Source organism: Lampetra planeri, unplaced genomic scaffold, assembly GCF_965212315.1.
Source record: "Lampetra planeri unplaced genomic scaffold, kcLamPlan1.2.h2 scaffold_1114, whole genome shotgun sequence".
NCBI lineage: Eukaryota > Metazoa > Chordata > Hyperoartia > Petromyzontiformes > Petromyzontidae > Lampetra > Lampetra planeri.
This window is the reverse complement of record NW_027613825.1, coordinates 408-27,139: the sequence shown is the minus strand read 5'-3', so window position 1 is coordinate 27,139 and position 26,732 is coordinate 408. Positions and strand designations below refer to the sequence as shown.

The 26,732-nt window shown below is 46.6% G+C and overlaps 1 protein-coding gene across 1 annotated transcript; it reads right to left on the bottom strand.

Annotated features, from left to right (window-relative positions):
- Positions 1–477: 477 nt before the first annotated feature.
- On the bottom strand, positions 478–24,421 carry LOC144738661 (transmembrane protein 132C-like). The gene is made up of 5 exons (XM_078621652.1): positions 24,266–24,421; positions 18,056–18,255; positions 6,512–6,785; positions 4,188–4,379; positions 478–1,638 (listed from the first exon to the last, which is right to left on the bottom strand). The coding sequence occupies exons 2-5, from the start codon at positions 18,211–18,213 to the stop codon at positions 478–480; spliced, it is 1,785 nt and encodes a 594-aa protein (XP_078477778.1). The 5' UTR covers positions 18,214–18,255; positions 24,266–24,421.
- Positions 24,422–26,732: the final 2,311 nt, after the last annotated feature.

The window sequence follows — 26,732 nt, the reverse complement described above, 5'->3', positions numbered from 1 at the left end:
GAGATGGTTGAGAGCGCGCGCACACACACACACACACACACACACACACACACACACACACACACACACACACACACACACACACACGCGTCATGACGAGGATGAACAGAGAGTTTGTGCCTTTTTTTTTTTCCTCTGGACATGCAGGAGTTTCTCTTCCCACAACTCTCGAACAACAACAACGGCTCTGACGTGAGAAATGATTTGTCAAAACGTTATAAAACCTCATTTCCTGTTGACAGACGTTTGGGACCTTGACCCGTTCATCCGCTCACTTCCTGCAGATCGGTTTACGATTCTGTCTGAAGTAACGAAACACTGACAAACGTCATGAACCCACGAGGCCAAAGCGGAACGTGACCCGGTCCTCGTCCGTGTCTTTGACCTCCTGACCTCCTGACCTTGGGCGGTTTGGGTGCGCGCCAGTGTCTCCCAGAAAGGCAGAAGGGTGAGTGTGTCCCAAGTGCCCACGGAGCATTACGCCATCTCCTCTAGCGCGCTGTCATTCAGTCGCTCCATGTAGCTGCGTAGCTCGGTGGCGTCTCCCAGCTCCACGTCCTGACACACCCACTTGATGTCCTGCTCGCGGCTCAGCGCGTTCACCGATGGGAAGGGGCCGTCTGAGCGGATGGTGGTGAACGTGCTGAACTTCACTCGCTTCCTCTTGGTGGTGGGCGAGTCTCCCTTGCCGTCCTTGGCGCCGCAGCCCGCGTCGGCCGCCCGGTGCACTTGGCCCTGGACGTTCTTCTGGGCGGTGCCCCCGTTCAGAAGGTGGCTGCCTTCCTCCAGCCCGCTGCCGGAGTCCATCGTGGACGTCTGCTCTTCCTGTTGTGGCGACAAACTGATCTCGCTCTCCAGAAGCTCCGCCTCGTGGCCGAGCCACACCCAGTCGTGGGCGTGGTTCATGCTCTCCTGGCCCTCGATGGAGAGCTCCTTGTGGCGATACTTGAGCGTGTAGGAGATGCAGTTGATGAGGAACACCAGGATGGCGAGGCAGAAGACGCCCAGCAGCGCGTACATGCCGATTTCCAGGTCTGTGAGTCCACGGGCTGCCCGGATGAGGTCGTCCTCCAGGTCGCGTCCGCGGGGCAGGTCCACTTGGGCAGGGAAGTTCCCGAAGTCGACCGGCACGTTGTGGCTCCCGTCGTCCGACAGCTTCCCCCCGTCGGGCCGGCGCACGATGGCGCTGCGGGTGGTGGTGGCTCTCTGCAGCAGGCCGTCCTCCGTGTCAGAGACGGAGCTGCCGTAGTAGTGAGCGTCCAGGCCCGTCCTGTCCGGGGGGAGCGGTCGTCCTCTGCTCTCCACGTCCTCGCCGTCCGTGCCGTAATCACTGCCCCTGCCTCTGGAGCCGTCACTGGAGCCGAACTTGACCCTGACGTGACAGCTCCCCGCCGCCAGGACGCTGCGGCGTTTGAACTTCTGGCAGCTCTCACACACCGTCAGCTCCACTTTGACCAGCGGACCTTGTCCCTCCCCCTCCGTCACCACCACCGGCCACTTCCACGCAGGGTCCTGCTGCACCGTCACCACGTCCTCGCGGAGGGACGTGGCGGTCAGGACAAACGACTCGGGGTCGTACAGGTCCAACGGCGCCGCAGAGCCGTCGCTGAACTGCAGCCAGGCGCTGATCAAAGCCTCCTGTGGGAAACAGGAGCACAAAGGGAACAGTTAACAACAAAGAAAGGATCCGGACGACATGTGGCGATTACGGCGCAAATTAGGGTCGAAAGAAACGGCATCAGGCCCCAACAAGGATCATCTTCAGCTATGAAAACAAAATGACACAGTTTCTTTCTTCAGCAGCAGAAACATCAACATCATCTTTGGCAGCTGCAGAGAATTAAAAAAACACACCATTGTTTGCATTCGGTGACAGAAATAAACCTCTGGAACAGTGAAAGTCCTTGTTGCCAGTGGACTGTTTCCTATCGCAGCCGAGGAAGATGGAGATGAAAAATAGAGAAAAAGAGAAGATCAAACAATCCAAATAATGACTCCACAGCAGCTTCCTCAGGCTTCATCGCGCTGCAAACGCACAAAGACCTTTTCCAGGGAGCCGGAGGACAAATCCCCTGAGGACCAGTTTGTCCTCTCAGCGATCGGTCCCCATGTGTGGACACCCCATGTGTGGACACCCCATGTGTGGACACCCCATGTGTGGACACCCCATGTGTGGACACCCCATGTGTGGACACCAGTGCAGCCCACTCACCTCACAGATACTGCAGATAAATGTCCCTCCTATTGTCCTACAGCTGTGGGATTGAAGTCCAAAGGAAAACGATGTAAAGGTTTGATGAAAGAAGGTGCAGGAACACGAGGAAGAGGGACTGAGACACAAAGGCCAAGTTTGGACGGTGGCTCTTTTTTCTGGGACAGAAAGTGATGTTGCTTTCTGCCTGCTCAGAGATTAAGCTCACATTTTTTATTACACGTTCTGTCACAGTCTGGCTCCGGAGCGTCGGAGTTAAGAGGGTTAGAGACGGCGCGGAGCAAACAAACAGACGAGCAGGCACGAGCTCAGACACACACACCCCGACGTGCACCGACATGCTCTCTCTTCTCTTTGATGGTGAAATCACTCCTTCATGGACCCTGATGGTGTGAAAAGGAATGTGGAAGTGAGTCTTTTGTTTAAAGAGGCAGGAGAAGGCACTTTCCCGCCGTTAGAAGATCCAGACGGTGACAATTTTAAAGGCAAACGTCACAAAGTGGAAGAAACAGTGGACGTCTTGTCCCTCCGTTGGTGTTCTGAGGTGTTGGACACGCCGGCGTGGAGCCTGCAGGTGGTTGAGGACGAGTCATCTGACCGGACGTGTGTCTTCACATCTCGGTGGGGCTTCCTGCTCATGAGCTTTCATGCGCTCATATCTTCAGTTACTGAGATGTGTCTGACTGTGTCAGATCTCTTCCTGCGTCCAGGGTTCCTACATATTTGGAATTTCAAAATTCCATTCTATTCCGTACTTACATTTTAAACTCTGCATTTTTTTCTCTGCATTTTCAGAGAATATGCAACATCTGACTAAATATATCTGTATCATATTTCATTCTTCTTAATAGGCGGTTGTAGCCAAGTTCCACAATGGCATGACAATAATAACGCTTCATCCCCCATGTTGGCGATGTCAAAGGATTTCTGACAAAGCTCCCCGTAGCCCACGTAGCCCTCTGTCAGTCTGGAATCCTTGGCCCACCAGTCTTCAAACACTGGCTTGTCAAGCCACCCATTGAAAAACACGCATGAAAGTCGTCCACCTTGTGGACGGTGTTGGTGTTGGAGTGAAACTTGATGATACCTGGGAGCCCGGGGGAGGGTCGGGGGCAGTGGACAACAAGGGCCGTATGTTCTCATCTCACACAAACTGTGCTCGACCCGGCATAACACACAGATGGATTAAATTCATATTGTAAAGATGTAATCTTCTATTTTACAGTATTTTACAAGAGTACAAGAGCGGCTTTACTTTGCACACTTTTTAGTACCTAGAAACTGATCAAATACTTCTCCATACTTTCCTGTGTGTCGACCTTGTGCTCCACTCCAGCTTTGTTCCCCACAGATGAACACATGCATGAGAAGCACCTGACAACTGTCCACAAACGTCTCTCTCTCTCTCTCTCTCTCACACACACACACACACACACTGCGTGGTGTGAGCGATGTTTGTGACAAATAGCTGTAAGTTGTAGCAGATCAGATTCACACTCGTCTCCGCAGCAGAGACTTTGTGTAAAACCCTTGTTGACAGAATGAGAAATAAATCACTTCATATTTGTTTCAGACCTCTCTGTGTTCCACTGCTCCTTACTACTTCATAAAAAATGTATTGTCAAGTCTTCTACTGTAATGTAAATTCCATCCTGTTCTTTTCATAGAAAAAAACTTCTTAACAAGCAATAACAGACGCAGTCACCACACACGCAGAGGTCTCTCTCTGAGCAGAGAAGATCCAACTGACCTAAAGGTGATTGGTCAGTGGAACATGATGGAGATGTTGTTGTAGTCAGTGCTGTCACCAGCTCTGCTCACTTCAGAAGTAAACAAAGAACAAAGGCTGTGATGCAGCGTTCTGATTCGGATTCTGAACCAACTAGTCAGAGTGAAAATCATAGTCATGCACTTTTAGTGAATAAAATGCAAAACCCAGCAGAGCGTTTCTATGACGACGTTCCAGCGTTCTGACCTGCTTGGGGTTCTGCAGAACCTCCTGAGTGGTTGTTGTCGCGACGATCGCTCGGTTGCTGCCTGGACTGAGCTGCATGTTCATGGACAGACCTGAGACCAGCTGCGGCCGCAACTCTGTGAGCGTCACTTTGTCGTCCGCCACCGTGATCGTCCTCTCCGCCAGGATGGAGTCTGACAGAGGAGACAACACCTACGACAGCAAGACAAGAGTCCAACATCAGTAAGTTTTAAAGCCAACATTTCTTTGACACTATATATTAGATTTATTATTGAAGCGCCTCTTTACAGTGGACCAGGAGTTTATTCTGATGCTCATAAAAGCTTTTTCATTTCCAGCCCCAGACTCCCGGGGTTCCGAGTGTGTTTCCCTGGAGAAATCATCAGCGAGAGAAGAGCAGTACGACTGGAAACGTCTTCAACAGAAAATCTGAAATAAATCACCAGCGGTCAAAGCGCGTGATTGACAAGTCGTTTCTGTGCCAGCGGAAGGCACAAACATCAATGAGCACTTAGCGCTGAAGATGTCTGCTACTTGGAAAAAGCAGATTACCGTGAGTTAAAGGTGATTTTAGAAAATGTCTCTGTGAGTGTTTCATCTTGCATAAAAGGCTCGCAAGCCCCTGTGCATTATGTAAAAATGAAACCCAAAACCTCCTTTTTCTATTTTATCCATTTTCTCAGGCTGTATAGATCAAACAACAGCTCTACCCGGCTGTCATCAGCGCCCGTGACTCCTGCGGGAAGGAATTCGCTCCCTTTGATTAACGGTAATCCAAAGGAGAGACGCACTTTAAAAACACACACAGGAAGTCCTGCGCTGGTCGTGATGAACGTCGCGCCAACTGCTCAGCATGTTCCGACGGTCACCGCCGTCAGACCTTTTCACCCGTCCTGGGCGGGAGCGTTGGAGGGTTTCGTAAAGTAGCCGACCCAGGCGGCTGAGACGATGATGCTCATTAGCTGATTTCACTCAAACGCTGATATTCATCCATTCAGGCTAAAGAACAGCCAACGCCAGCAGCATCTGGCTGTTGCTAGGTGACGAGAGACACTCGTCCCTCCTGAAACTGATGCATCAAAACAGCAACTGTTCATTTCCCAGTGTGTCCATGTGCCTTTCGCTGATCAATAATTAACTTTGGTTTGTGACAGACTATGTGTTTACAGACGGAATCACACTCCACATCCTCTGAAGGTGGTTTGAATCATTTAAATGTTCCCAGTTTGGAAATCAGCTGTTTGTGGATGTCTCACCCGCTTAGACTGAAGAGGGACGAACTACAAACACCATGTGATGTGGTGCAGGTGAGAAATCAATTAACGACCTGTGGATCTGTGGGCAACAACACAAACGTCGCCACGACAAAAAAATACATCAACATCAAATCGTCCTGCTCGTCTGCCATGTTTGTTTACTTGAAAAACATGTGTGCGAACATGTGGACTGGTTGTGTGTGTATCTGTTAGAAACCAATCATCTTGTGGTGTGTTTTCAGGCTTCAGGTGTGACCTCACGTGGAACCCACAGTGTGAACTCGTCGTGTGGCTGTGGTGGCTGTGAGAGACGATCACCCTCAGGAGTTTGATCTGTCAAAATGATGGATTACCCAAAGACTGTCCAAAGAAAAAAAATCATACATTATATGAAACCTGTGATCTCACCTTGGCCTGTAACAGTCTGACAAACCAGGAAATAGATGGAGCCTGGTTCCTGCTCTGATACAGGAGCAGAGTTCAGATCCACCACAGACTCCTGATATTTTCTACAAATGGATTTGGAATGAAACGTTTTACAGTTGACTGACTTTTAACAAAGTCAAATGGACTCTTCCTCTTCCTCCTCCATATATTCTCAGATGCACGTTCATTTTATATTTATATTTTGTTATTTTGCTCTTTCATTACATTTTTTGTACATATTTACCTGTCTTTCATATTTGGACACAAACACATTTCACTAACCCCACTGTGTACAATTGTGTAAGTTACAAATAAAACTTCATATTTATGTTATCACATCTTTTGTCTTTTCCAGTATTCTGTGTACTATTATTTTCAAATGTGTTTCTTTCTCATTCAACTGCATAAATAAACTGTATATATTCTGTTTATAATTCTGTTGACTGTAAAATTCCTCTTCCACTGAGTCAACAACAGAACCTTTCCGTTCTGTGATTTTATTTCATGCTGACTGACGGCATCTTGTCGCTTGGACCGGTGAAAAAAGGAATTTGACCTTGTGTGATTTTAGGAGTGAGAGTTGTTTTGAGCACTTGAGCGTCATGAGGAGGATCGTTCAGTCGTCCGTCACGTGACACATACCTGAATCGTGGTCATTCCCATGCTGAGTCCCACCAGCGTCCGTCTGTCCAGCAGCTGAGCAATCTGCGGTTCTTCCACCTTCACAAAGTCCCACACCAGCTCCGTGATGTCCACCTGCCAGTCAGAGCCCAGCATGAAGCTCGTCTGGCCTCGAGGATCCGCTGACTCAGCAACGAAATGGGTCAGGACTCTAACCATGGCGTGCTGGTACTGCAGGGAGCAGCTCCGCCCGCGCCTGTCCTCATCCTCCTCGTCCTCGCTGTCTCGTGCGGACCTAGAAATCACAGAGCAGCCGGTTAACGAGATTCAATTCACTCAAGATGTCACCTCGGAAAGACATGTGAGACACCAGCGTTACGAGTTATGAAACTAAAGCTGAGGATATAAGACCAGTCGTCAGACGTGTCAGCGTGTGAGTAAACAGACCTCAGTTCCTGTCAATCAAACGTCTTTTAGCTTTGGACGCGGCGGTGTCGTGTGTTCTGACCGGACCGCACACACAATGAACGAAAGGAAGGGGGACACATCGGAAGATGACAGGAAGTAGCATCCAGGATATCAAAGTAAGGGCATGTGGATGACACCCATGTAGAGTCACCCTGACCAACGCCGACTCCTCCACCGCTCGACCCGTTCGTTCTTCTCCATGGGTTTGTCAGAGCTGAAACAGCTTGTCAGCCATGTTTGTTTAAACATGGCTGACATGGGACATTAGACAGTCCCACAACTGTGGCTGCTCTCGCCGGAGTTTAATGTGTTCAGATGAATGAGTCATCTGTCAAAGCTGCATCCTCAGCTTCACACACCACAGACTAACGTACTGATACAGTGATGACGTGCAGACGCTCTGTCCAGATGTTATATATGGTCCACACACAGCACTGTAACTCACTCAGGGACATTTTCCGAGCAAACACCAAGTAATTAAATTCATTTTTCCTGCTCAGTGTTTCTCCCGCACCGTAGATTGTGAGCAAACTGCCGCTCACTGCTTTTCTCCACAGCCTCCTGATTGCTCTCCTGCGTCTAATTTTGTTACTTAAGACAACAAATCAACCCAGCATTCGTGCTTCACTTTTCCCTGCAAATGAGGTTTAAACTGTCACAAAGCAGCCATATCATTAGAGTCTGTCTCTCTTTTATTTTACATTAAGCTTCAGGAAAAACTTTCTCCAGATGGCAGTGGAAAGCACCGTGATATGACAAATGCAGCGTTTGAATACAGATGAAGACGCAGCACGTTCCACAAACTGGTGGTTGTAAGAATCATCATGTCTTTAACAAGAGGCAACTGGACTTCCGGTTTTGCTGCTGTTCCACCACTCAGATGATTTGTGACAGTTAAGGAGTCAGTGACAGTGTGAATGTCGTACTCAGTGCTTCCTGTGGCCCGCTGCAGGTATGAGTCAGCCATTTAAGCTCTGGTACAAATGTGAAAGGTCAGAGTGTAAGCCAGCCCCTCCAGATCCAATCTCAGGTTAATTGAATAAACATTTCATACACAGCACCAAGAACAAGCTGCTTCAAAATGCTATTTTTTCTGCTTCATTTGCTTTCAAACCTCTGTCTGACTTCAGAGAAGAGGCTCCGTATTCATGTGAGCGGTCTGCTTGTTTTCGCCGTGTGCTAGATTTGTTTTGGCATTTTTGCTGCATTTTATTTTCCGCTACGACAACATGACAAGGGTCATTTGGACAGACATCATATACATATTCATCATCTCCCGCTTGTTCCAGTTACGGGGTTGCAGTAGTGCTGGAGCAGATCCCAGCCGATCCCAACGGGGTGAATGTTAGGGTGCATCCCGGACGAGTCACCAGCTCATCACAGGGACAGACAATCATTCACACACACACTGTGAGAGCATGAGTATGTGTGTGAGCATGCGTGTTTCAAAATGGCGACCTGAACACCTGATATATATTTTGCACAGAATGTTTGTATTTGTTTTATTTATATTATCTATGTGCTGTGACGAGTATATCCAAGTTATTTACATCACTGAAAATATGTTTAAATAGAAACGGATACGGTGAATGGAGTTAACTACAAACAGTGTTTTTGTTTGACCTAATAATGTTTTGGAACTTGAAGAAGAATGTGACAGAGAGAGAGAAGCTATAGTGTGTATAGATTGAAGAAACTAAACACAACAATGGATATTTAAACAGGCACTTAAGTATATAGAATGTTCAGAAACTGATATTGTAATAAAGAGAAAGTTCGGGAAGAGAAAGCGTGGTTCAGGTCTTCATTTCTCTGGAAATTTCCCTTATTCCCAGAAACTGCAAGAGGCTGGACCAAAATCTATTGTTGCGGTGGTGCCACTAGACCTGGTACCCGTAACAATTTGTGGGGGCTCGTCCGGGATCTCTCCTCTCCATAACCATCGAGGGAGTAGATCCAGTGATACCAGAACCATGACATCGAGTGTCAGGAGGTCAACGCGAGGTGGCGAGGCGTAACTGCAGGCCAGGAGCCAGTCGGTGGGTGTCCGCGAAGGAAGTTCTTGGAAGAGAAGGATCTTCACTTCACAAGGGAGCTGCTCTGCTGATCCGGGAGGCCAACACACACCAGTCACCAGTGGGCTACGTTGTCACCTCTTCAAACCGACACACATTACACAATCACATTACATTGCCATTGGGACCACAAACACAATGTCTGCGACACGAAGAGAACTGGTTTGGACAATCAAGAAGAATTTGTTCAGACTCTCAAGCGAGGACATCTATCAGGTTGCGAAGGACCTTGCAACTGACAGGCAAGAGACAGCCGAGCTGAGCCCGAGGGACGAGGAAAGCTGCATGGACTATGTCGTCTCTTACATGCAGTCCGACACCTTGTCAGCGCTTGAGGATGAAGGTATGGGTCAACTGTTAATGCTGAACGATTTGGTTTGTAAGATTATTAATACCTGTACTCCTGTTGACTCATCATTGAATGTAGAAGAGGATGTTGTGACGCATGTTTTACACAGCCCCATCCCACTCACTATTGACCCAACCCACAGATTGCAGTCACACTCACACCCTATGACCCAGGTCAACAAGACCACACAGTCAGTAGAAGAACTGAGGAGAGCGTATGACGAGCTAGGGAACAGACTCAGACAGTGTGAGACCACGGCTGCTCCACGACGCACGTCATACAACCATCAAGAGCCTACATCTAACCTTATGTCTCACAAGACTTCAGAGACACTGGTTCCCCTAAAGGACTTTCCATATCTCCAGCGCAGAGAATTTAAAGTGTATGGCGGGCAGATTGGGGATCAGAGTTCTGAGATAAATTATAACAACATCAGTAAACAAATTGACGAGGGAGTCAGAGAAGGTTTTGCAGAGGCAGAAGTAGTCCGCGGCGTGCTGAGAGTCATCAAACCAGGCACCTTTAAGGATATGCTCATTAACAAAGATGGGATGACTGTTCCCGAACTCAAGGGCATCCTCAGGTCCCACCTCGGTGAGAAGGCAACCACTGAGATGTTCCAGGAGTTAATGTGTGCTCGACAACTCGAACAAGAGTCACCTCAGCAGTTCCTGTACCGCATGATTGGGCTCAAACAGAGACTCCTTTTCCAGTCAAGACAGACCAACACAGATATCTCCTATGACCCCAACACCATCCAAGAGGTTTTCCTCCACACTATATATCAGGGCCTGGGGGTGAAACATACGGATCTCAGACAGCGATTGAGACCCCTTACCTCAAACAAGGAAGTCACTGATGAGGAAATCCTCAGTCAAGTTATGAAAATCATAAGTGATGAGAATGAGCACCTACGCAGACTCGGACATCTTCCCCGTCAAAAGATAACTCATACGCATAGTGCCAAGGTGGATGTAGGAGACCGGCGAAATAGTGACAATGCAAAGGACACAATAGGAAGTCAGAACTTCCAGACCATGACAACAGCTTAGTGCCCAGGTGGAGGCGCTGACACGCATGATGGCCTCTCTGACGGAGCGAGCAAACACTCAGGTGACTCACTCACCGGCTTCCCTTCCTCACCCCTTGTCATGCCCCCCCTCCATGCCATCCCCCAATAAATCCTCCCAGCACCCACAGAGTCACCTCTCTGCTCAGGTAAGGGGAAGAGCAGCTCGTTGTCCAAAGTGCACAGAACGGAACCTTCAGGAGTGCAACCACTGCTTTGTGTGTGGAGAAGCTGGGCACCGAGCAGTGGGATGCCTGAAGCGTACCAAGTTCCAGGGAAACGGGGACTCGGTCTCTGCCGTGGGACAGCCAGAGACCGATGCACAACGACAGTCCCAACCAGTAGACTCCACGCCTGAGCAGCCACCTAAACAAGTTAAGCCCAGTAAACAACAGCCACAGATATTTGCCTGTCAAAGCAGCACGAAATGTAAAGCACCTCTAATCGGAAAAAGAAGTCAACTCAAATGTCTGATTGGTGGACATCCAATGACAGTCTTATTTGACTCTGGCTCACAAGTGAGCATAATTGACCAAGATTGGGCTACCACATACATTCCAAATTATACAGTGAGACCTCTTCAGGAGCTCATTGATGATGACCTTGATGTCCTTGCAGTCACGGGCCCATTCCATCCCATATGATGGGTGGGTGGAGCTCACAGTCAACCTCACAGGGAATGATGACCCCGATCTCACTGTACAAGCTCCCTTTCTGGTCAGCCACTTGTCACTACCCCAACCTTTAGTAGGAGCAAACGTGCTTGGAGAGATAGTTAAGAGGAAAGAGGCTTCTGGTGATGCTGTTGCCCACAGTAATCAGCCTCCTACGCAGCGCGTTTGGGATTGAAGAAGATCAAGTGATGACCATGGTAAATTTCATTCAGGTCCCACAGAGGACATACTGTGACCCAGCTAGGGTTAGAGTGGGGAGAGACAATGTTGTCATTCCAGCTGGAAAAGCTGTACATGTGTGGTGCAGGTGCCCCAAAACTTTGACACCTCTGATCCTCTTGTCCTATATGAGCCCACGGAGGGGAACACTGCTTTGGGACAGCTGAGCGTAGGAGAAGGCATCCTGGAAATCAATAACATCCGACGGCCATATATTAAGTTGCCCATTTCCAACCACTCGAAACATGAGGTCACCTTACCAAAGAGAACCCCCCTAGGTACCATTCAGCACGTTGCCAAGGTTCTCGAGGCAGATGCACCAGAGCCACAACAGGCTAACCTCACACTGGGAAAAGTGACCTCAGTTGAGGTTAACAGCACTGTCTCTCGCAGTGAAACTCCCACTGAGCCCTGGTTACCACCTGTCAATATTAGCCACCTGAGCCCTGAGCAGCAACAGGCAATAAAGGAAGTACTCTATGAGGAGTCTGGGGCATTTTCCCGTGACAGCGGTGACATAGGGTGCATCCCATCCCTGCAGATGGAGATCAGGCTCAAGGATGACATTCCGGTGCAGAAAGCATATGCATCCATCCCCAAGCCGCTCTACAGGGAAGTCAAGGAGTACATCCAGGAGCTGCTGGTGAAGGGATGGATTGTGAAGTCTCAATCACCCTATGCAGCCCCTGTCATCTGCGTGAGGAAAAAGGATGGGTCCTTACGCCTGTGTGTGGACTACCGACTATTGAACAACAAAACAGTACCAGACCGACACCCTCTCCCTCGTATCCAAGATCTCACAGACTCACTGGGAGGATATGCCTGGTTCTCGATTCTAGATCAGGGCAAGGCCTATCACCAAGGCTTTATTGCCGAAGGATCAAGATACCTGACAGCCTTCACAACTCCCTGGGGGTTATATGAATGGGTCAGGATACCTTTTGGATTGTCAAACGCCCCAGCAGCATTTCAAAGGAGCATGGAGGAAATGCTTGACACGCTCAGAGACGACTGTTGTATCCCTTATCTCGACGATGTGCTTTGTTTTTCAAAGTCCTTTGATGAGCATGTGCAAGTACTGCGCAGAGTCCTCCAAGCCCTTAAGCGCCATGGGGTGAAACTGAAACGGAAAAGTGCGAGCTATTCCGCAAAGAGGTCCGATACGTCGGCCGGCTGGTTTCGGCAGAAGGAGTGAAAATGGATCCCAAAGATCTGGGAGCAGTGCAGGCAATGAAACAGAGGGACGCCACATACAGTTGGGGACGTCAGACAGCTACTAGGCTTTCTGAGCTACTATCGAACATATGTGCAGGATTTTTCCCGCATAGCTAAACCACTGTATGACCTGCTCCAGTCAAAATCAAACACGTCACCACCCAAATCACCCCGAGAAAAGACGAAATGTCCCCAGCAGTCCTCTCGGACTCCCATAGTGTGGAAGGAGGAGCACCAACAGATTCTTGAACATCTGATAGATATGCTGACCAAACCACCAGTGCTGGCATACCCAGATTTCAGTCAGCCTTTCACACTCCATACAGATGCCTCCCAAAAAGGTCTTGGTGCAGTTCTCTATCAGAACCAAGGAGGGAAGATGAGAGTGATTGGCTATGGGTCACGCACTTTGACACCAGCGGAACAGAACTACTACTTACACAGTGGGAAGCTTGAGTTCCTGGCGTTAAAGTGGGCGATATGCGACAAATTCAGGGATTATTTATTCTACGCACCCCATTTCACAGTTTTCACAGATAATAATCCCCTGGCATATGTTTTAAGCACCGCCAAGCTCAACGCAGTTGGCCACCGCTGGGTGGGACAGCTTGCTGATTTTCACTTCGACATCAGGTACCGGCCGGGCAAAACCAACATCGACGCTGACACCTTATCCCGCTGTCCCTTGGACATTGACACCTTCATGGCGGAGTGTTCTGAGGAACTTTCGGAGGAAGCAGTAGGTGCCGTTTGGGAAGGGGAGCCGGAGGGCCAAGGAGGGAGACATCGCCTGGGTAGCAGCCCTCAACTTAGCATCCCAAAACCAACCTCCCATGGAACCTCTGCAGTCAATAAACCACAATGAGCTAGTGAGACAACAAAGAGCGGATCCTGTAATTGGAAAGGTTATGGAGCTAAAGGAAAACAATGTAACCCTAACAGAGGATGACCGAGTGAAAGTTGACACAGTCACGAGAAGGCTATTGAGGGAATGGAACAAGTTATACATTGAGGATGGTCTACTATACCGAAAGAGTATAGGTCGACGACAATTGGTCCTGCCTGCCATCTACAAACAAACAGCCCTCACTCACCTGCATAACAACATGAGCCATGTTGGTGTAGAAAAGGTCTTGAACCTAGCGAGGGGAACGATTCTACTGGCCTTTCATGAAAAGAGACATAGAAGATTATGTCACTAGAAAATGTCCTTGCATTAAACAGAAAAAGCCGGCCTCACATGAAAGGGCACCAATGGGCTGCATTACATCAAACGGACCGCTCGAACTTGTGTGCATTGATTTTCTCCACCTAGAGGCCTGTCGAGGTGGGTACGAATACATTCTGGTAGTTGTAGACCACTTTACCAGGTTTGCACAAGCCTACCCCACCCGGAATAAAGCCGGCAAGACAGCCGCTGATCGGCTGTTCAATGATTTCATTCCCAGATTCGGATACCCCGCTAAACTTCACCACGACCAGGGTCGGGAGTTTGAAAACGAGCTGTTCAGAACACTCAGACAACTATCCGGTATTGGTCACTCGAGAACCTCCCCTTATCATCCTCAAGCCAATCCCGCTGAAAGGCTAAATCGCACCTTGTTGCAAATGCTCCGGACCCTCGGGAAGAAGGAGAAGGAGAATTGGAAGGACTATTTGCCTCATGTGCTCCATGCATATAATTGCACCAAACATGAAGCCACGGGCTTCTCCCCTCATTACTTGCTGTATGGTCGACAACCACGCCTTCCGATCGACCTTCTCTTTGGCCTGGTAGTGGAGGAGGGAGTTGAAACCCCACGGGGATATGCTGAAAAATGGGCCGGAAAAATGATAGAGGCTTATCGGATAGCAAACGCAAACAGTCGACAGTCGAGTGCTAAGGGAAAAGTGCACTATGATAAAAAGAGCAGAGGTGTGACACTTCAGCCTGGGGATAGAGTCCTCGTACGCAACCTCAGTGAAAGAGGGGGCCCCGGCAAACTCAGGTCTTACTGGGAGCAGACTGTTCATGTGGTCAGAGAACAGGTTGGAGACAACCCTGTCTATAAGGTGAGCCCAGAGACAGGAAATCGCCCCATTCGCACCCTGCATCGCAATCTGCTTCTGCAAGTGAACGACTTACCGGTGGAACCACTCCCGAATTTAGTTGCTGACCCACAGAAAAAGAGAATGAAGAGACACACAGAACCCCCAAGACCTACAGAAGGGACACACAATCCAGAAAACAAGTGACTCTGAAGAAGAGGAAGGTAGAACCCATTATTGGTTACGGATACCCGTGGTAAATCCAAGAGTAGACAAACACTTATCAGGACCAGATGTTGGTTAGCGAGTCCCAAAACAAACCTGGACCGAGTGATATTCATGTGAGAGAGAAACTTGCTGTAAACTATGCTGAACCTGAAAGGGAAAGTGTCAGAGGTGAAGAGCAGGAAACACACGGTGAGGATGAATATGACATGGATCCGCCCACCAATGACCAGAACATACCACAAGCACTTACCCAAGAGGAAGGTATTCTAGAACCCTGTCCTGAACCTCAAATCCCCCTTAGAAGGTCTACTAGAGAAAGGCGGCCAGGACATGTGTTCACATACCCCTCCCTCGGTCAACCATCTTATCAGCCACGGCCCACGGTGAATGCAATTGGGATCCAGCCAATACAGTATACTCACCTTTGTTACCCACTACCCTACCCTCATCCCTTCCAAACCCCATCTATTGCCCCATACACATATCCTCCTAGCCTATACCCCGTTCACTGTTTCTGAAGTGCGGTGAAGTACTTAGGAAACAATGACACAGTCAGTCCACATATCTCATACATTCCAAAACATAAATCGCACACACTACACTTATTGAGAAAATGTTTATGATGTTGTGATTCTTCCTGTTGGAGAAAACTGTTCAGAGTGAAATGTTTTGAATGAAACTTGATTTTTTTTTGTATTTTTTTGTATTGTTCAGATCAGGTGTCAGGAGCCACTTTTGTTTGTTGGGGAGTGTGTGGTACACTCAAAATGTAAAGCACCCAAATGTGTTATGGTCAGAATAAGGGGAATGATTGAATATAATAATAATTAAGGAGAAATAGGAGGGCGGAACCATTGCGCAGGTGACAGTGGCACCCGAGTTCCTAGGTGAGGGACGTGCTCCTCCCCTCCCCTCAGAGAAAGTTCGGGAAGAGAAAGCGTGGTTCAGGTCTTCATTTCTCTGGAAATTTCCCTTATTCCCAGGTATGTACACGATGAAAGCTTCTAAAAACCAGTCCATCTGACAACGAAGCCTGATATAGCGCGAGTGTGATGCGTGATTGAGTGTGTGACATTGTAGTAACACAGAGTTTGACACGGAGGCGCCGTTTGAAGTTACCACACTGTGAGAGCATGAGTATGTGTGTGAGCATGCGTGTTTCAAAATGGCGACCTGAACACCTGATATATATTTTGCACAGAATGTTTGTATTTGTTTTATTTATATTATCTATGTGCTGTGACGAGTATATCCAAGTTATTTACATCACTGAAAATATGTTTAAATAGAAACGGATACGGTGAATGGAGTTAACTACAAACAGTGTTTTTGTTTGACCTAATAATGTTTTGGGAACTTGAAGAAGAATGTGACAGAGAGAGAGAAGCTATAGTGTGTATAGATTGAAGAAACTAAACACAACAATGGATATTTAAACAGGCACTTAAGTATATAGAATGTTCAGAAACTGATATTGTAATAAAGAGAAAGTTCGGGAAGAGAAAGCGTGGTTCAGGTCTTCATTTCTCTGGAAATTTCCCTTATTCCCAGAAAACTGCAAGAGGCTGGACCAAAATCTATTGTTGCGGTGGTGCCACTAGACCTGGTACCCGTAACAATGACATCTGACAAATAAAACCAAACACCCAGTTTATTAACGTGTGGAGAAACAGGCAAACATAAGCCCAGTATACACATCTTTAAAGAAGTGTTAAAGGAGTGGTGCCTGCCCGAGTGCTACGCCTCCACGCCTACGTCTGCTGTCTGCCGAGGCTTATCTTGTCCTGGTTTTGACAGGGCTTAAGGAAGTACGAGGTGAGCCAAACAGGCAGCATCACTCACAAACTGTGTGAGAAGCACTTTTTGCAACCATCCCACTAACATGCTTGCTATTGGCACTTTTTCTCTTTCTCATTCCCCAACTCACAGCCTGACTCACCAGCCTCGCTAATTGAGGAAGGAATGCCCTGATGCTCGCATCTTGATGCTTGAAGAGTCTGACAAACCAGGAAATAGATGGAGCCAAACGTGCAGAGTTGAGATTCACATTAATTATTTTGCCCTTTCCTTTTAGATCTGTTTTAACCAGAACCAGAGCCACACAAAGATGTAGGTTCTATCACTGGATGCAGATCCACTGTACGCTATTGGATAGGTGAGGATAGGTGAAGATAGGTGACGATATCAGAGAAACAAGTCAATGTCCGTGGAGAAGACTGTAAAAGTTTGATGGAGAGGCGCAATGGAATGGAAATGATCCTTTGTCGGTCTTTGAAAGAAGCCAAAGACCGAAGTCAAACGACTGCTTTTCATCAGCAGCAGCCATCTTTGTTGTGTACATAACCACTGTGGTCATCCTCTGAGCTCAGAGTCCGCCTACGTCAAATAGACCTGTGTGACTGGTCCAAACTGATTCTGTTCTTAGTTAATGATCCAACGCTTCGTGTCCAGACTAACCTGCAGAGCAACATCTGGATTTCCAGGAGACATATGGCTAACCAGCCTCAGTGATAAAGAAAGGGAACGCCACGATGTTTGGCTCCCCGTAGGTTTACGGATTGTGGAGCAGCAGTGATAGTGCTGCTTTGCAAGGTCATGCCGGTTCTCTCCTGATACTCACAGTCAGGCAACATGGAGGACAGAGAAACAAAGATGTGCACAGCTCAGCACAAGTCACGCCCCAGCCAACAATGGCGACTCCACTGATGAAGGCGTACAGCGAATGGAGCTACATCCTCTGTGAGCGTTTGGGGCCTGTTGAATACTGAACCTTTGTCGGTGAAATAATTAGACGAGCCACACCGGCGCGTAGGATGATCCAAGTCCAAGCTCACTTCCTTTCCAGAAGTAATTACTGCAGGTACAGGCTGCTCCATCAATTGATGGATTTCAGCAGAGGAGTGCCACGTGTTGGCAGCGGCTGCCGGTGATGAAGCCTCGGGGGACACAGCTGACCTCCAAACCGCTCTAATAATGTTCTGTCCCACTGCAGACACAGAGGCAGGATGGCAGGCCACCTTAAGCTGTTCGTAATGACTGGACGGCTGAATTGCAAAGGTCATTCACCTATCTGTCATCACCTGATCTTAACCTGCCAAGTGTCAAACAGAAAACCCTGGAGGAAAGAAGCCTTCGCTGTTTGTTCTCACTATTCGTTTACATCATTTGAACAGGTCCAAAGGTTGTGAAAAAGATAACCAACGAATACATGTTGAGGGTTGCTGTGACTGCACCTCGGACTGCTGGCGGCAGGGAACCCTCCACCCTCTGATCTGGCTCAGCTCCGTGTCGGACACCTCGATCTGGAGCGGGAGCCGTGGGATCCACACGTTGAGCTCCAGTTGAGCGCTCAAGTACCCGTAGGTGAAGTTCACCATCATCTTCACTTTGCCCTTCATCTCCTTACCGTTGACGAAAACGTAGTCACACCTTTCAGACACCTGGGGAGGAGGAGGAAGGAGAAGATGGACGTTATTCAAAGTGACTCATCCCTTTGTAAAAAAACTACACCGTGTGGACGAGTGTTGATTAACCAGGGGTGTCCAAACTGGCCCTCGAGGATCCCCAATCCTGCAGGTCCTACTTCACCTGAATCAGTCTCTGTTAAGTTCTGCAGTGACGTGACAATGAGCTGCAGATTTGAGTCAGGTGTGTAGGAGCAGGGTACATCTAAACCCTGCAGGACAGGGGGGGTCCTCAAGGACCGGTTTGGACACGCCTGGATTCAACCAATGGCTCTCAAACATTTTCACCCTTCAACTGAAACCACTTACACCACAGACGCCAGAGAATGAACATTTGTCCCTGGTTTACTGCTTTTAGGTGTGGTACTTGAAGTACAACTACACCGTAACAACAATAAAAACTGTGTGTGTACGAGTCATTGATATGGACACAAAAGACCTGAGTCATTCAATGAACTACAAGTACCAGAACTTCCAACTAGTCAGTTTAGAATAATCTTCTCTAATGAAAGGTGAGTCCAGTCATATGAATTCTGGATGTGTGGTTGTGTGTGTGCGTGTGTGTGTATATATACAATATATACATATATATATATTGTGTCTAGCGCCATCTTTGAACCTGAGGGAGAACAGGTTGTGGTCTGGCTCCTCGATTAGAGTTCTGCCTTCAGCCCAGCGACAGATGGAAACAAGTACGAGAAGCAGTTGTCTCTTATAAAATGGACGGTAAAAGTCTTCGCCATCTGTTTTGTGATTTGTTTTTTCAAACGAACTGACCGTCGCCAAATCTGTGCAATCGAAAGATGCGCTCTTTGTTGCTGAGGCTTTTTTTCTTCTTTTTGAAGTCTTTCTTCACTCGCACACACATTTGATTAATGTCCAGAATCCTGTGTCTAACCTGTCTCTTTCTAAGCTTTACACACACACACACACACACACACACACACACACACACACACACACACACACACACACACACACACACACACACACAAAGAGAATCTGCAGAGGAGCATCCAGCACAAACACACACTCACAGAGGTAATTAATCACCATGCCTTAGACAGACATGTTCTGTTTCTTTGGCACCTTATCAATTCTATTGATCCCGTCATACACCAAACTCCTCTGGCAGGAACCAGATGGGACCAGATGATCAGGGGACACGTATTTTTCTGCATTGTAAGATAAAGTAAAAGCAGCCATTTATCACTAGGCTGCAGCTCCAGCTCCTCTGTGACGGTGCAGAAAACCGGAGTGATTCCATGAACAAGTCAACCGCTTCAGACTGAAACTCGATTTGTGGCGATTCGAACAGTTTTTGTGGCTTTTCAGCACTTTCTTTGATTGCAACGTTGAACTCAAACAAACACTGGGTCCACGTCCACATGGAGGAGTTTAGGTGTCATTGTTTGGACATTTAATGAACCACAGTTTTGGAACAAACACAATCACTTTGAAACCGTGTCCCACTCTGAACATATCTTTCCTGAAGTGATGATGTCATGCGCTAACCCTGCCAACAACAACAATGGTGGATCATAGTATGGCACTGGTGCTGCAGAAGCTGCTGAGTGTGATGTGTCTGTTCTCCTCCTCTTGTTTGTTCACATCACATGTCTTCTTCTCTGTTTGTGGTGTATTTCTGTGACAGTGTTACAGTGCCCCTCACAGACCTGGAGTACATACTACAGTGTGTTTGCACTGGTTTGTGTGCAGACGCACACATTTCTGGAGACATTTCCTGAAAAGTTTTTTTTAAAACCAATCACCGTGTGGGGGATTCTGGAGAACAGAACCCAGCACCGGTGCTCATGTGCTTCAGATAACAGAGTTACTTCATGAAGAATTTGAACTTCTTCCACGAGGACAGACCTGCTCCCCCGGCTCCGGTCAGTCAAGGGGAAAACTGAACTCCGTCAGGGCTCAGAGTATGTTTGAGCTGATAAAGACGTTAGAGGAGCTCGTGCTTCTTATCAGCGCTCATTGTTCATCTCTTTCTCTCAGCCCGCTGAGACTGAAGTGCCTCTGACAGCTCCGTCTCTGCCGACTCTTCTCTTTAAGCCTCTGCAATATGGCTGCACCAGCAGGTTCCAGGTTTGATAACAGCTGACTGGAACTATGTGATCACACAGAAACCCAATGATTGAATGATGGGAGATCTGATGCTGCGGTCACTGTGTATGTTGGTACTTTTCTTTCTGAAGTTCCATGATGTCATCTGACATTTGTTTGTAAAGAACTTTCCTCCAAGCTGGTTTACTTTGGTTAGTTCAGTTATCCCTGGTGATTAGTTTTTTGACCGCACCCCTGTCTTCCCCCTTGTTATTTATGATTAGGATTAGGATTATTGGAATTGCCAGACAGACAGATGTGTTACAGCAGCAAAGAAAAACTGAAAAGTAACAACAGGTAAGAGGTAAAACCTGAAAAAAGAGGCAGAAAATATAAAAGATTAAAAATAAACTAAAACCAACAGGGTGCAAACTTACTTAAAAAAACAGAAACAGAAAAAAGTAAAAATAAGACAAATTATACACCGAGGAACTTGAGACTCTTTGTATAGTATAGATACAGTAACTGTGCTCATACAGATGTGTGTAACTGGATAGGTGAAGAATAAATAAGCAAACAAGCAAATAAAATAAATGCGCAAATAAACAATCAAATCAATAAGCAAACAAATAAATAAATATCCAAATAAACAATCAAATAAATAGGCAAATAAATATATAAAGAAATAAATAGATAAATGGACGAATGGATGAAGGAATGAAGGAGTGTGTCAGCTGACATTAAAACTTGTTCCCATCAACCATCTGAGCACAGAGACTGAAAAACATGTCAGCTGACATCGAACCAGCCGTGCTGATATCATTACACCTCCCTGCTGACATCACTCCACATCAACCTGAGACACAAACACTTCCTGCACCATTAACCCCTCATCCTCCCAGCAAGCAGGAAGTGAGCTGAGTCAAACTCCCCGTCACTCTGCATCCCGGTGTCTCGTGAATGTGCAGGAGGATCTGCTGGCGTATTAATCACACACATCAGGCAGCTAACGGGAGAATACTTACAGAGGACATTAGGGGCTGTCTGTGGGTCGAGCCCAGGAAATTAACAGCTCACCAGAAAGCAGACACAACCCTCGGCCGACGTGAGCGATGGGGGTGCAGAGCGTGAAGGTGGGATCGGCTGTCTCTGCCGTGTACACAGAGCTGCTTCGACAGAAGCAATTAAACCACTCAGACTCGTCAGCTCGAGTTACAGCGCTCGCTGCAAGGAGGAGCGACGTGGAAACACAATGAGCTGCTTCATCCTTTTATATCAATGATCAGGCTGCTGACATCCACATAGATGGAACATGGAAACCGATGAGGTTTGTTAATCTCTTAATCTGTTTGTTAATCTGTTGATGTGTTAAATTAATCTTTAAACATTCTATCAAGTTCCACAGACAGCTGCTGTTCTGCACCAGATATGATGCATCATCGTGGTCATACGTGGAGAAAGTCACTCGTTCTTTCCTTTCTAAGATGCAAGGGTTTGACTACTGTAGCTGTCCTGTTGGACCAGCCTGCAGACACAAGCTCAACGGACTTTAAGACAACACATGATGGAATTTGCATATTAATAGACTGAGAGAAGCATGAAGTCATGCGTTAACCTTCATTTAAAAAACATTCTACATACAGCAACGTGCATGGACACGCACACATGGACGTACCGAGGTCACTGAAACATATTTTCAATACAAAATAAATAAAATAAATCATCTATTTATTATGTTATCTCTTCGTCAATATATTTATTTTTTTATCAATCTTAAAACAAGGTAAACACACTTAAACAACAGAAAATACCAAAACTTCAACACAAAGTGATAAAACTGCCAGTGACGTTATCGGACCTGCTTCCTGTGTTTGAATGCGTTCATCATGAAACTGGCTGCACCATCTCTATTAATGTCTCAGTAGCCTGGAGTACCCGTCCTCCGATGTGCCTTGGTGGGACGGGGGCGGTGGAGAATTCACGGCTGGTTGTTGTCGGCACCGTGAACCATGGATAGTTCCAGTGCTTCTGTGTTTTTAATGGAAACAGTGACCTGCTGTGTTTTTAACTCACACCCAGAGCCAAAGCTGAAGTGAGCTGCACTTCTTCCGGGGGGGCTGGGTGTCAGCTGCGTGCCGCTGCACCTCGTGGAGCGATGACACAGTGGTAAACACACTGAACCTCCTGTGACCATCTGTAACGCACCTACTGCCGACTCATTGCAAGCACAGAAGCTGCTCTGGCCCCAAACTGAACTGTCAAAACTACAGATCCAGAAAGAGGAACATGTGCGTGCAACATAATGAGGGCAGAGCCTTCCTCCTGCCTACACGTCAGACAAAATTTGTTTAAGCAAGACAAATCTCTAAAGAGGTTTAAAGAAAAAAAAATGTGACCGGCGGTATTTTTAAATTTTTTTTTCAAATTCACTGTAATTACAAGGCCACAAGTGAGTGCATCGTTTCATGCGCAGAGTGATTCATTATTCAGGTTTAATGTCACTAAGTGTTTATCTGCGAGAGCAACGAGCATGAACGCTCTGACTGTACATCCTGCAGGCGAAGCTGCCACTTCTCAACACATTTGCCTTCGGTTTCATTTCCCTCTGTAACTCTGTGGAACCGGCCTCCAACTCTCATCTCACGCGTGATGGAGTGGATCGAAGAGGCAAAATATATATAATCTTCCCTCTGATTTTCTTTCAGTGCAGTTTTCCTTGCATACTCGAGTTTGATCTGTTTCACATCGGCGCCCTTTGTGAAATTCTGTTATCGGAAACAGACACAGGCAGATTTAGTTTATCAGGTTTTCACTCAGACGCTTTAAACCGGATTTAAGACTAATTGGGATACTGCAGCACACTGACTTGTTCTGAGTCGACTGAAGATGAGAGGCAACTTTACACGAAAGGACTACAACGACAGAACGTTTGCTCGAGCTCTAAAAATACAAACACAAAAATATAAGTTCAGTCAAACCGGCTGTCAGTGGCTGCTGTGCCTCAAACTGCTGTTTGTTTATTCTCGCTTCAGGATTTATATAGACAAGCTAAACATAGAAAACTATTCATCTGTCGCATCATTTGTATTCATGTGAAATAAAGTAATTTAGTGTTTGTAGCTTCGCCGTATCTAGATGTTTCTACATGAAGTTTATTTGTTTTACTTCTCCAGTAAACTGCAGATCAGTGTTGTGATTTATGTTGTACATGAAGATGTTGGAATATGAGGAAAACTACAGGATATACTACATATTACGACCATTATTGTACAATGTTATATGATATAATATTATACACCACCATACTAGAGAGATACCGTACTACGCTACACTGTACAATACACTAATACTACTATACCATACAATATTATACAATAATATAAGGAATTATGCAATACTTCTGCAATACAGAAAATACTACACTATATTATACTGAATTATACAATTCTACTATAAAATTAGATGTTATTATCTTCTGGACTATTAGTAGTCCACTATCTGCACTACTGAGACCTGATAAACCCATTGTGGGGCACTGGCTTACAGCACAGTCTCTCTGCAGCAACAGGGGTGTTGTGATGTGCTGTGAAGACAAACTGAACTCCCTGTAGTGAAATATGACCATTCTTCACATTAGCGTAGCATTTCATTTGTCACATGTCCTCCTCGTCCTCCTTCCAAACGACAGCCATGTTTGTTGTTGTGTGTTGTGTGTATGACTTATGTCACACAGCCACAGAGCATCACGTGGGTACACACTGCCAGCTCGCAGCTGATTGGTCAGAACCATCATCTGCCACAGAACAGGTGGAGTCACTTCACCTGCTCGACATGAGATGAGGTGCAACAGGACGTTCAGACTGCTTCTGACAAACCTGGAACCTGGACAGGGCTTGGAGTTCAGAGACACTGGGTTCATCGTCCTACTCACCTTGACCACGTCTTCGTCTGTGGAGCGGCACTTGACGTCCTCGGACACATCGACAGTTGAGGCGTCGATTCCAACAGTCACCACCTTCACCGGGACCCGCCACGGTTTTCCCCCGTCAGTACGGCCCGTGTTCAGAATCTCACAGTCCTGAAGAGACAGCGGAGAGACGTGTGGCAGTCACTCTACTGCTTCTACTGCTTCTAGTGCTGCTGCTGAGCTCTCTGGTCAGATGTGCTGGACTTGCTTTGGATTACAGCAGCTGAATTAGTTTAAAAATTTAAAAACGTACCGTAATTATTTGAGCATCATTGTAAATATCGTGAAGGCAGTTATTTGCAGTGCAGCCCCATGTTCTGCATTGATGAACGTAATTATCGATACACTGCGGTTGGCTAGTCAGCGTAATTACAGATTGGAAGCAAACATTTACTGCAGCTTTGACATGAATATTGACAGACGGCCAATCAAATCAGGGCAGAATTATATTTCACAGAGGAAAATGATTCACTGAGCACTTGAGTCAATTGAAGTGATGTGACATTAATTTACCTTATGAGTAGATTGCATACTATTTGATAAATTCAAGGTACACTGCCTTGAAAAAAGATTTGATGTACTTTACTTTGTACCTTTTTATATTATATCTTATTCTTTGTATTTGATTGTATTTTCAATCTGTACCTAATCTGTGACCTTCTACCTCTCTATGGAGAGAAGGCTGCACACAATTGTAAAAACATAATCCTGCTTCTGTCGTCGCCTCGTTCAGTGTTACATCATCCATCTCCGATAAACTTCAGGCGTCATGACAGTGTCTTTGTCTTTGTCCAGCAGCATTGATTGCAGATGCAAAGGAGGACATCATAGACTCACTGAGTCATTCAAAGTGACATTTAATTTACAAGGGAACACACTCAAAGGGGACAAACAGAGCAGTAGAACACAAGCACAGTACGGGAAACATGCCTGCGTAAAATCAGAGTTTCATTTAAATCTCAAGTACTTTGACCTGCTAAAGCTCCATCATGAACATCTCGTGTACGTGAACCTTCACCCCACTTTAAATGGCTTCTGTGTGGGAAAAGCAGAACATGTGACCCTGATCTCTGAGGTCCGACACTTGTGCTCATTTAACTTCAGTGACACAGCTTCATTACGCCCAACATAAATCTTAACCTTTCATTACACTCACACACACACACACACACACACACACACACACAGAGTCACTGCAGATAATTGGGGCTCATTATTGCAAGTTTGAGGTAACTTTTCTTCTTCTTTTTCTCTCCATGCACATCGGATTGTCTTTTCCGCTTATTCACCCTCAAAGTAATTGCTCTTAAATTACAGTGATGGCGATGAACGTGTCGGATGCCCAGTAAATATCTGCCAATGAGGTGCAGAGGAGCTAATGGGAGAACTGAGATGACAGTGTTTAGTTGTCCAGACAGACAAAGGTTCTCATTGGAAGCTGTTTGCAGTTGCACCCAAGGCCCCTCAAAGTTCTTCTGGAACCCTTTTTGTCCTTGTCTGTTCAGAGGAGCTGGAGACATCGTTTCACTGTTCATCACTGTTTGAATTTTTCTTCAATGGACAAACTTACACCCGTTAACTAGAACCACACTTTGGTTTTCTGTAGTATTAAAACAGATGTTCAGAGGAGGCCAAATGACACTGGCTGTCACAGTAGTGTGATCCAGCAGAGACACGTGTGTGTGTGTGTGTGTGTGTGTGTGTGTGTGTGTGTGTGTGTGTGTGTGTGTGTGAAACATGAAATAAAACATGAGGGTGAGGGTGGATTCGTTTCGGTCAAAAGGAGCTGTCGGTTGTTTGATAATTAACAGACTCTATTCATCTTCAGAGGCTGATGATGATTATTAATCGAACAAAACAATAAATACACAATAATATCAGACAGACCCATGTTCCAACCCATGAGCCAATGGCTTGAGGGAACATCCACATGTTGGAGGAACATCTGCATTTAACATCTGTGACCTGACCGTCACCTCCATTTCCTCGATTGACTGGGAGTGGAGGTGGATGGTTCACGACCAGTAACGTCATATCCAGTCTCAACGTCATAGAGTGAAAACAAGTAACGTTGTTGAAGAGGGATTTGACCGACAAGTAACGTTAGCTAAGTTAGCTAGTGAGTTAGCTTCTTACCGATGAGGAGAACAGTCGCCATTTCCGCGTGCATTTTGATATCAATGAAATCCTTTCTATGAGTCCATCTAACATCTGCTTCTCTCTTTTCTTTTTTGTTCTTCTGCGGTCATTCTACCTCTGTGATTCATAACGCTGTGGGACTTCGAGACTTCTTCCGAGCACAGAGACCGTATCTGTCAGCTCACAATGAACCAATCAACATAAACACTGTCGAACCCGTCAAAAATATAAAATATACAAAATACACTTTCATTCTGTGCCCCTCTAAACACACTGTTGATGTATTATTTTT

Excerpts from the sequence above, each read along its gene's own strand:
- LOC144738661 (XM_078621652.1), bottom strand. The coding sequence starts at position 18,213 with ATGAAGGGCAAAGTGAAGATGATGGTGAACTTCACCTACGGGTACTTG. Across the intron at positions 4,380-6,511 it reads TGGGAATGACCACGATTCAG|GTGTTGTCTCCTCTGTCAGA; the intron begins GTATGTGTCACG and ends TTGCTGTCGTAG. Across the intron at positions 1,639-4,187 it reads TTCTGCAGAACCCCAAGCAG|GAGGCTTTGATCAGCGCCTG; the intron begins GTCAGAACGCTG and ends TGTTTCCCACAG.